This window comes from Barbus barbus, assembly GCF_936440315.1.
Source record: "Barbus barbus genome assembly, chromosome: 3".
NCBI classification, from domain to species: Eukaryota; Metazoa; Chordata; class Actinopteri; order Cypriniformes; family Cyprinidae; genus Barbus; species Barbus barbus.
In genome coordinates, this window is record NC_136731.1 from 43683485 (window position 1) to 43695435 (window position 11951).

The window sequence follows — 11951 nt, forward strand, 5'->3', positions numbered from 1 at the left end:
GTGTTCAATACATTTCATACACATGCGTTTTACCGTTGGCTTTGTGTCTAGTCTGCTACCAAGATGCAGACAGGAGACCTTAATTTTATGTTTGTGAAAGTAAGGGTCCCCTTGTATATTTTGTGTAATGTCAAACAGGACATGCAGCCTCACCATGTCCCATTCATGCAGGCCTCTACACACAGGCAGATACAACATTATATTAGTAGAATAACTTCATACAGAAATGGTTATATTCCCTTTCATTATACTTGAACAATTCATATTTTAATCAATACAACTGTTCGTCAGTTGATGCGCCTAACATCTACACCACTGAAACTAATACTAAATGAGCGTCGTTTTTTAGTTTTAACCCAATCACATGTTGGTGGAAATAGTCTTTGCCAACAAGGCGTCTATTTGCACTTAGTGTACATTTTAACATTTATTTTGCTTTCATTTTCAACAGAACAAAAACTCATAGGTTTAGAACAACTTGAGGACTACATTTTTATTTTATCCTTTAATGATATGTTTTCATAGATTGTAACTTAAATAAGTTTTCAGACTTGTTCATCTTATAGTAGGCTATTTAGGCGAAGTAGAAAACAACATTATCTGAAACCATTTGTGGCTGGTTGCATAAACTGCTCAAACTGTGTTAAAAGTTAGTCATCATTTTATTTTTTTCAAGACTGGTCAGAACTTTTCATGTCACTTAATTACATAAAGTGCTAGATTGGTTTAATTTGAGTTTGGATGCATTATCCCTTGATTACTGCAAGTTGCTCAAACTGCTTCTGAAGACAGTTTTAACATATAGTTTATGCAACTGACCCTGGGTCTTTCATGTTTCTTCTCAAGTAGGCATAATAGCAAAAATACTCTTCAAGTGTATCTCTATTGGATGTGTTACTTCCTCTATCATTACTAAATCATCATTAAATAGAGACATCATCAAACAAACTTGCCTAAACTTGTGTAAACATGTCTAAATCGAAACGGAAAAGAAATCGAGGTTCAAAAGTTACCGTACATTAATAATAAAAACACAAAGAGAAACATGTTCCTAATGCCGTTGTAGAGCTGTGAAGAATCTGAATTTATTAAAGATGATCGATGAGATTTTTATTTTTCTGTTTCGCTTAATCTCTGCTGTTTGTCGTCCTACAGTCGCTCGCACTAGATCCTAAACTCAAAAGACAAAAACATTGTTTGTTTACAGGTTTACAAAAGAAAGAAAGATTGTTTTTTGAAAAAACATTAACGGAGAGATGTTACACGAGATAAGATTACGACTTTCATCAAAAACGTGAATGACGTTTAAAGAAGAACCAGTGTAGAAAAGAGAAATCCAATGCACTCTTCTTCAAAATTGTTTAAAAAGCCTTTATTGTACTGATTATTTCATGAATTTAAAAGACATGGGAAGAAGCAACCCACACGTAGTGACGCAAAACGCCTTCTTCAAACACTGTTTTGCGTTTTTCGCCGCTATATGCGTGCTTTCTATTCATTTATTTGATCAATTCACCTGTAAAATACAGGAAATGGCGCATTCCAGTGATGAATGAACACAGTACACGATATAGTAAACAATTTTAAAATAATCATTAATATAGCAGATAATAGTGCTATCATTTGTAAACCTATGCTAAGACAGGAGAATGTGTTTCTAATTTTGAAATTAGATATTGAAATATTTTGATGTCCATGTGCGTGTTTAAGAAATTACAGTAGCATTTCTATCATAAAGAAGTGGCCAAACATGAAAGAGTTAGTGGACATTTAGATTAAATGCCAAGGATCTGATCGCGCTGTAAATCTAACAAAAGCAATCACTGGCGCCCTCTGCCATCATTTGTACATAATTGATACAAGTTAATTAATTGTTGTATATTGTTTATATGATGTGTATTGCATTATGTATAACAGTGTTGTTCAATAAAACCATGACATTAGTTGCTTTTGATACTTTATTTTACTGAATTAATATCGCCTCATAATATCATTATATACATATTTAAATCATTTTAAGGGCTATTGTTCACTTAGGTCTGTTTTTATTACCACACACAAAAAAAATCAGATTTTATCTGATTACTCAATTCATTACTCAAAAAAAAATATATATATTATGGGGGTTTAAGTTTATGGACTTAATGTACAAAGTTCCTCCTCCAAAACGTATATTTTAAATGGTAAGAAAACACATTCAGTCAACACCATCCTCTATAGGCAACCAGCAGCGGGAACGCCTACTAGTGGTATTTGGCGACATGAAGCGACAAAGTGGTCGCTGCTAGATTTACTGCGTGTTTAAAGTGTCTGACAAACGAGCAGGGGATATGATTACCGATGTTGTGTTGTTCTTTGTGTGCTCGTGGGGTCTGGTTGGTAAGTTATGAGTGTTTTTTTTTAAATAAACGGTGGTTTTCTTTTTCTTTTTTTTAAGTCTATCAGTTCCATATCTCTTTAATATCTTTACAAACAGAGCTCGATATTTAGTTTGAAATCAGTCTGATCCACAAACAAATGTGTGTTTCACTTCTGTTTTCAAGAGAGAAAAATTACCTGAAACTGAACTTCTGAACTTTCATTGTTTTAATGTCTAATAACACTCACTTTAAATTCTTACATCCTTATTACTGCAATTCATCCAATATTCACTAAAGAAATGTAACTGATGATTATAGTCTGTTCCCATTTCTCTGTAGATGTGAAGACCGTATCAGTGATGGAGGGAGATTCTGTCACTCTAAACACTGATCTTACTGAAGAACAGAAATATTTGTTGATACAGTGGATGTTTGGAAGCACAAGAATAGCTGAATTTGACAGACTCACGCAAACCAACTCAACATACGATGGTCCTGATGAGAGATTCAAAGACAGACTGAAGCTGGACCATCAGACTGGATCTCTGACCATCACAAACACCAGAACCACTGACTCTGGACTTTATAAAGTAACAGTTATCAGCAAAGAGACCAGCTACATGCGTTTCAATCTTACTGTCTATGGTGAGTGGAGAATAACTGTGTTAGCATGAGCATTCTTCATTTAGGTATTTTTCTATATTTCTTACATGAACATTTGAAGATAAATCTTATTAGTATTTGTCATTATCAGAATCTGTGCAAAGTATTTTATCACCAGAAAGATCATCAAGCTGCAATTTTTTGTCATCCACTTGTGCAGTAAATAATGTATCTGTCAATCAAACTGAGGACGCCAACATTACTGAACTCCATCAGCCATGTTCAGGTACATCACTTAAGTCAGAAATCACACTCATGCAGTTGTTATCAAACATATCCTTATGTGGCGCTTTATGTTACTGCTGATGGGTGCTAAACAATCCACCACATAAACCAATTAAAATGGCAAGATGTGAATTTGCATTGCATTTATGCATTTGGCAGATGCTTTTTCTTACATTGCATTCAAGGTTTATTTGATCAGCTCATGCATTCATAGAAAGATTGAAATGTTTGTGCAAAAATAAGTGCACTTCCTTTTCTTTCTTTTTGTGATTTCACCGGAGCAGAGAGCAGACCACAGAAGAGCAACAGGTGTCTGAGCGCGAGTCGTGTGGCTTTATAAAACATTGAAACAACAAAAAAAAAGATCTCAGAGAAAGAACCACATAATTGCACAGGTTTCTATGAGAGCTGAGATTAAAGAAGAGGCTGAAGCTTTTAAAAGAGCCTAGAATAATATTAATTATGTTCTCTAATGCTGTTTTGGCAAAGAAAGAGTGTATGCAAACACATTCAAACATGCAGACAGTACAGCTTTTGGATGTTTTTCCTTCACAATGAATGCTTGAACTTAAATATAACCCACAAAACCTGCAAGTCTAATTGAAGAGGAGGTAAAGGCACAGTTCTGATTCATCGTTTCTCTTTTTTCAGATCACATCCACTGTTGTGGTTTTATTGAAACTGTGATCCGATTGGTCGTCTCTGCTCTGGTGGGAGTGGCTGCTGTTGCTTTTATTGCTTATGACATCAGAGAAGTGAGGCTCGGCTCAAGTGAGCTGAACAGGATGAAAGAGACTAGATATCTCCGTCAGATCCATGGAGTGAAATCAGACCATCAGTGTGAAATGAGCAGAAGCATTAGTTCCAGATATGTTTGCTGAACTTAGGGTATAACCCTAGAAATAAGACATGCATTAATATTTCCCGTACTTGCATTGATATCTATTAACGGATTGGGTTTTGTTGTTGTTTGTAATTCATTTATTGATATGCACAGAGTGTGATTTTGATTGATTTATTAGTTGGTTAATTACATAGCACCATAAATGATGCCATAGAATGATCTCAGCTCTTGTTTCTGTTCACTCTCCCATTTGTGACTTCTCATAAAGATTTAATTATACAACAGAGTGAAAGTTTGTATTTCGATATAATTCAAATAGCAGTTGAATGTCATTTATAGAATTCATGTGATACTGATTGACTACATAAAACAGAAACGATGCACACATTCTCCTTGATGTTTTTATGTACATTTATTTTGGGAACAGATTATATAGACTGACAGATGAACTTACTGGAATCCTTCTGCACACAAGACACTGTATAAATATAAATAAATAAACAGAATAAAGTGAATTTATAAACTGCTAGAGATCTTCACAGTAATAGTGTTTTTAATATTTTAATTCCTATGATCAAAATGACACATAATATGAAATCACTGTAAAAGGCCACTGGACGAGCTTGTTTTTTAACAGAAATGTATTGTCCTTACAGTGATGTTACAATATTTGTATGTTTGCACTGGATTGGTATATAAATCAGTTTGACAGGTCTCAAATATATATATAAGTGTGTTGCCTCAAAATAGCCAACAATGCACCTGAACACCTCGTTTTTAGATCAGCACACCCTTGAGCGCATAAATGAGTGCAAATGCATTTGCTATTTAAACAATGTGGTACAGTACATGAAAATAATAACTGCGTCAGGCTGAAACTAGCTGAGACTTGGCCGAGTTACGGCCCATGTGTGGCCCCTGTCTTTAATTCAGATTAGGGCCACTCCGGGGCTGTCTTTGTGGTATGTGGGCCGAGGGTAAAGTGGTTGTGTGGACCAGAGCTGGGCCAGAAACCAATTGCTAAGTGGGTGTGTTATTTTGAATTTGAAAGGACAAATATCCTATATCAAAATATCCTTGTAAACACAGTCGGTTATGTCTTAAGTCCCAGATATTTAGATGGACACAGAACCCAAGGATGTTGTTTTTCATGCTAAACCTGTTCAAAGTTTGGGGGTTTTAGGTTTTTTATTTTTTATATTATTATTAGGCTATTATTTATCTTTTATTATTATAGTGGTGTCCCTCTACTTTACAACAGTTGAAATACATTTCTAAATACCAATAAATCATAAAATGTTTGTATTCTGTAGGGTAAACACAATTTGTGCACTGTTAATAGTCACATTTTTTTGTTTTAAAATACATATTTAATTGAGTTTTAGAGATTGCATTTGTAACAAAATATGGATGTTCCCGCCTTACTGTCAGGCCTCTGTTCCCGTGTCTTGCGTTTTGTGCCCCACGTGCTCTATGTTCTGGGGCACGCTCAGGCTCACACCGGTGCTCAATGTTTTTCTACGGTTTCCGGGTTGAATGACATGTTTCCTGGAAACGGTGTGCAACGGGGTTTGAGATACATTTTCTCATGTTTGGTGGGTGTCGGAAATGTCAGCCCAATCAGCAGCAACGTGTATATAAACCACGCGCTATTAAATAGACAGACCGCACAATGGGTTTCTATGCTCCTCTGATTATATTATGGTAAATATTACAATATCATAGCACAACAACAGTGATCAGCAATAATGAGCCTAATACTCACAATAAAAATAAAAAGGTCATATAGATCATAACACAGTCTCGGAGGTAAGAAGCAGATTATCCTTCAACTGAAATGCTTGTCTTTTCATCCTGAAATGCGAGGCAAATGTTGGATCACAGTAATTAGGAACCACAGTTTCCACAAATCCCTTCACTCGACTGGGATGTTCTCTTTTATTCTGGACGGCAAAGGCAGTGACTGTAACATCGAGTGTATTTTACAGTATTAAACACGTATCTATACCGATTTCATCAGGCTCAGAAAATTCTTCAAATAGAACACACAGAGTGATCTTCTCAGCTGCCATAGCTGCAACTCCTGCGTCATCAGAACAAGGTGTTCAACGCACCACCGTTTCCGTTTAATAAACATTTTGCTGTTTTGTCGGGGCTGAATGCAGGCCTGCCCTGCGTCCCAATGTGCATACTATCCACCCTATCTGCCCTAAATAGTACTGAAAATGACTAATATCACATAGAATTTAGGATAGATAGTATGCACACTGGGACGCAAGCCTGGGTTTCCCTCATGTTTCCTTATGCCCATATTTGTTTTTTCCTGTTCCTGTTCTCGTTTAGTACCATGAGTCCCACCTGCGTTTAATTACTCCTCACCTGTTTCAGTTCTTCCTCGTTTACTTTGCTTCTGTTTAAGCCCTGTGTCTTTCCATGTCATCAGTCCTCTCCCTATGTGTGTGTTTCTGCTTGGTTGAAAGAATAAAGACTGTTCATGTTAATTCTCCTTCATCTCCTGCACAGTAGGCGAATCATGACACATAGAGAGTTACCATGGAATGTAATTGCAACAATATAAATTTTTTAACACAAATAACGTGGTTATATTGTGAATATAGATTTTATTTAACATCTACAATTTTTATATTATATAAAAAATACGTATTTTTTTATTTAAGAAGAACTTTGTGTCCCCCAAACTCATGTCTGTGGTGTTACAACAATGGATGTCACTCCCTTAAGAAAAGGGGGAAATCTATTTGGACTACTTCCTGTGTGTAAAGGTCACTGCAGGTGCTGGTTTATCTGAGGGGTACATTCTTTATTATTAATTTTCTTAAAGTTAGCTAAATTTCTGACAATTTCATGTGCCACACTTTATTAGTGTCTGTGTTATGTTGATAACTTGCAGATCTGACATGTTTTAATCAAAATTTTGATAAATACATACTTATTAATATTTCAAAAATGTCCCCTGATCTTGAAATCATCATGATGGCAGCCTCCATTTTAGAAAAGTCTGGATTTAGGCTGATTTGTGTGGTGTCACTGTCTGTGGTCTTTAATGGTAACACCACAGTTAGAGTATAGTAACTTGCAATATAAAGTCTGTGGTGTTTCCTCAAAATGACAGAAGTTTGATTGAAATTATAAAAAAATCTAAATGTTCTAAAGCTTTCGTTTTAATGGATACAGCATATTAAACTAATTTTAAATGCATAGCAATATATTTTATTAGAAAAAACAAACAAACAAGCATTTTTACAAATTCTGCCTCTCATTTGCCACCCCAATTGAAGAATGACCCTGATGCTGATCAAATACCATGTGAGGCTATAATTTTAATTACTTATTTGTGCAGATCGGCTTTTTAAAAAAAAATATATATATAAATAAATAAAATAAATAAATACAGCGCACCTTATAGGCTCACCAAGTAATTTATATAAATTTTCCCCGTATTATTTTCCCTCCTCTCTCCGCTTCATACTCCAGTCCAGCGGGTGGCGCTAAGACACTTTTGTTTGCCAAACACCATGAAGTCTAGGAGGAAGAAGTTCAGATTCAACGCGCTCTCTGTTGTGTTGTCAGGATGCTAAACGGTTAGAAATGTTGTTTCTGTAAATAGAAAAATACAGTTTTTGAATCAGGTCAGTAAATACCTGTAATATTCTCATCCTCAGAGTCGTTATTTTTGAAGCAAGCAGGAATATCTGGAGGAGTATCATCTGAACTGAGATCTGCTGTGAAGATGGTGTTTGTTAAAGAAGAGAGTGAGGAGAACACAAGTGAACCAGAAACATGGAGAATAAAACACGAGGAACCAGAAACATGGAGAATAAAACACGAGGAACCAGAAACCTTGAGAATAAAATATAAAGAACCAGAAACCTGGAGAATAAAACAGGAGGAACAAGGAGGTTGGTGTTTATTCTTCATCTAGACTAGAGTTTTTGCTAGGGCTGCTCGATTATGGCAAAAAACAGAAGCATGATTTTTATTATGTTTTTTATTATTATTATTTTATTTTTTTTATAAGGTTGACATGGCATATATTTTAGAGAGCAGCGAAATTTCACAATACCACAGCAGAGTACTAGGGTAATAAACAAAGTTAATCAAATGTAAAATGAAACAGCATAGTCTTCACTGTAAGAATTAAACTTTCTTTTTTTCCTTCAGTCAAGAGCAGTTAGTGATTTTGAATTAGTTTTTTGTTGTTTGATTAATATTAAGCATACAGTCGGCAGTCACTTTAAGAGCCACACGGATCTTACACATGTATTTTCATTCTCAACACTTGTTAATTTGTTACATAACGACGCTTTACGTGAATAATTGCTAAGCGGACGAGGGTTTTCGTGAATAATCGCTAAGCGGACGAGGGTTTTCGTGAATAATCGCTAAGCGGACGAGGGTTTTCGTGAATAATCGCTAAGCGGACGAGGGTTTTCGTGAATAATCGCTATGCGGACGAGGGTTTTCGTGAATAATCGCTATGCGGGCGAGGGTTTTCGTGAATAATCGCTAAGCGGACGAGGGTTTTCGTGAATAATCGCTAAGCGGACGAGGGTTTTCGTGAATAATCGCTAAGCGGACGAGGGTTTTCGTGAATAATCGCTAAGCGGACGAGGGTTTTCGGGAATAATCGCTAAGCGGACGAGGGTTTTCGTGAATAATCGCTAAGCGGACGAGGGTTTTCGTGAATAATCGCTATGCGGACGAGGGTTTTCGTGAATAATCGTTAAGTGCCGCGTTTTGAAACATTTTTGCGTGTATTTGCCCATTAAGGTGCACCCCTTAAACTAAAAGATGACTTTACATATCCGTGTAAAGTGCAGGCACAGAAATCGTCCCGAGCAACAGCGCAAATTGACTTTTGTGCTTTTAAAACCTAATAAATCTAATACACTTAAAAAAATGAAGCATGTCCCATTTTGCAGAAGTCGCGTCACATGATTTTACTGATTTACACATGAAATTGGGCTTTTGTGGAGGAGTGAACGCGCACTGCTGGAAAGGGGCTGGTTGGTGGCTGAAATTGAAATTGCACAGCCCTAGTTTTTGCTACAAAAATATGAAAATTAGAGCTCGACCGTTATATCCTTTTGTCGATTTTATCAGCCGGAATGAGCCTGTCGCAGATATATCGCTATCGGCGAATATGGTGCCGATTATTATAATTTTTTTTAGAACATATAGACCTTTTTCCTGAGTAAACGATGAGCGCCGCGCTACCATTACGCAGATCAAATGCTTCTAAATGGTTTAATTACTTAGTTTGTCCAGCAGAGCGTGCTTTATGGGCTCAGTGCACAAGATGGCACTGGTGAGCTTTGGCGACGCGAGTGTGTGCACACTTACTTCCGGTCTTGCGAAGTTCACATTTACTGTAAGGGGAACTTCATACGAAACTTGGCTAGATAGATATAATTAATGTTTTTCTAATTAAATATCGGATAGTGGTATATCAAAGACAAGAGAAAATATCCTCCCTACATTATTGCGTACCTCTTTGTGGAAATTCATGGAGATAAAACGTGGAGAATTGCTTCATTCTTGATTATGCGGTTTAGTGTCAGTGGTTACTCAGTCTACGGGGATCTCTTCATTCAAACACAAATCACTCAAATGTGCAATACTGTACATTTTCAAGAGTTGTTTTTGTTCTGACTGCTATTTATAAGATCATAAGGTTTGAGACTGTCAAACGAGACACTCAAGATTTTTGTTTTATTCACTTTATTTGATAATTTAGAACTGTAATTGTACAATTTAATATAGCCTAATGTAATTATGGTAGGTTTGCATTAATTAAAAGATCAGTGTTTGCATTTCCCTGTGTGTTTTATTAATATTTGTTTTGTGAAAGATCTGTTGCATAAATCAATATCTGTAAGCAGTGCAAGTATTTTTACGATTTCTTTTGCATTAGTAATTTAAAGATTTGTTTTATCTGATAATTAATTTATTTGTTGTATCCTTTTACAGCCCATTTTTTTCATTTAAAAAATATCCTTGATGCAAAGTTAACTGTGTAAAATATTAAAATATGTTGTGAAAATGATGGAACAATCTTATGTATGTGCACAATTGAGAAAAGTATATTTATGAAGATCAATCTCAGCCAATGTCTCACAAGATAAATATCTAATTTAAAAAAAAAAAATCTCTGTAATACAAACTCGAGAAATAAGTAATTTGTAAATTTACACAATTGGTAAAGGAAAAAGACATTGTGTAGCTGTGTGTACAGACCATGAGTTCAACGTTCGTTTCGTGAACAGTAGGGATTAGTGTATTTCATTCATTTACTGGACCCAAACATACCTAAGTTTCAAATGCACTGGCAGAGTTAACATTTACAGTATAGGAATAATAGCAGTGTAGATCTTATCTGTATTTGAAGTGTATACATAGAAGGCAATATTTGGATTTCCCCGGATCTCTGCACTGGTGTTTAGCACAACCGGAAGTATCTATGTACACACTCGCTAGAACTGAAATCCAAGATGTTGGAGATATGCAACTAGCCAATTGTTTGATACTGGTGACCCATGTCAGTGTGTTGTAGAGATGCACGGATGAGCTCAAACTTCACCCGAGTCCACTGCTTCAGATTATCCACCCACTCGCACCTATATTTGATCGTCACAATACACTGATTCTAATTCTTAGTTTTGCGTGATGATATGGTGAATGGATGGTTAATTTTTAACAGCAGACGTTAGTGCTGATCTGCGCATCTGCACAAATCTATGGTGTATCACTGGAGTCAGTGCTTATGTTTAGACCAGCCACGCTGCATCAGCATAACAGTGAAAGCTAACACTGTGTTTCCTGATGATATTTCCCAAGGGTAAAATGTAAAGCGTGAAAAGTAATGGCCCTAGTACTGAACCTTGAGGTACTCCATACTGCACTTGTGATCGATATGATACCTCTTCATTCACTGCTACAAATTAATGGCTGTCAGATAAGTACGATTTGAACAATGTTAATGCACGTCCACTAATGCCAAAAAAGTTTTCTAGTCTATTCAAAAGAATGTTGTGGTCGATAGTGTCAAACGTGGCACTAAGATCCAGTAGCACTAATAGAGAGCTACAACCACGATCAGATGATAAGAGTAGGTCATTTGTTACTCTAATTATCACCGGTAACTGCCACTTCCCATGATGTGTTGACACCTTGCGGCGTCACTGGATTGTCCTCTCCAGTGGAGCCACAAGGCCTGGGCAAGGTAATATGGAGAATCAGTTGTTGCCCATGCAGCAGACACCCCCTATCCACACTAGGGGTCGACCGATTATCGACCTGGCCGATTATTGGCACCGATATTAAGTATTTTTATGATAATCGGCATCGGTCATTTTCAAAACCGATGTGCCGATAAAATTATTTAATTTTGAAACGCGCTATTTGGCTCCGATGCAGCCTGTCGGAACTCACCACTCTGTGGCCTAGAGCAGTCTCCGCCCACCGCGCATCTGATTTGTTGAGAGTCAGGAGTCCGACCAATCAACGTGGAAGACTAAAGGCACTCTCACACCGAAAGCGCTTGCTAACTGGTGCTGCTTCATCACGCATCAGTTCTCTCTCAAAGGCAGCAGCAGACCTTGCACAAGTTGCAATAAATTACAATCCACTACACTGAAGTTGTAAAAACCTCAATTTTATCTATTTATGGTTTCCGAGATGGGGGAAACGCAGGGGGAATCGCGGAATCCAGTCATATGGAATTTACTGTATAACGCGGAGTCATGGAATTAGTCAAAGTTTGGATGAATTAATCAAAAGTAGGTCAGTACACTTAAATCGACTCATGATATGGACTATCTGTAAACATTAAGCTGCAA

At 36.6% G+C, this 11951-nt stretch overlaps 1 protein-coding gene across 1 annotated transcript; it reads left to right on the plus strand.

The window, feature by feature from the left end:
* The first annotated feature begins 2248 nt into the window (after positions 1-2248).
* On the plus strand, positions 2249-4620 carry LOC306850103 (uncharacterized protein). The gene is made up of 4 exons (XM_079385545.1): positions 2249-2379; positions 2700-3005; positions 3184-3249; positions 3900-4620. The coding sequence occupies exons 1-4, from the start codon at positions 2331-2333 to the stop codon at positions 4127-4129; spliced, it is 651 nt and encodes a 216-aa protein (XP_079241671.1). The 5' UTR covers positions 2249-2330; the 3' UTR covers positions 4130-4620.
* Positions 4621-11951: the final 7331 nt, after the last annotated feature.

What these genes read in the sequence shown, in the direction of transcription:
- LOC306850103 (XM_079385545.1), top strand. Translation starts at nt 2,331, where the DNA reads ATGATTACCGATGTTGTGTTGTTCTTTGTGTGCTCGTGGGGTCTGGTT. An exon ending in GTGCTCGTGGGGTCTGGTTG is followed by an intron (nt 2,380 to 2,699) that starts GTAAGTTATGAG and finishes ATTTCTCTGTAG; the next exon opens with ATGTGAAGACCGTATCAGTG. An exon ending in TTTCAATCTTACTGTCTATG is followed by an intron (nt 3,006 to 3,183) that starts GTGAGTGGAGAA and finishes CCACTTGTGCAG; the next exon opens with TAAATAATGTATCTGTCAAT.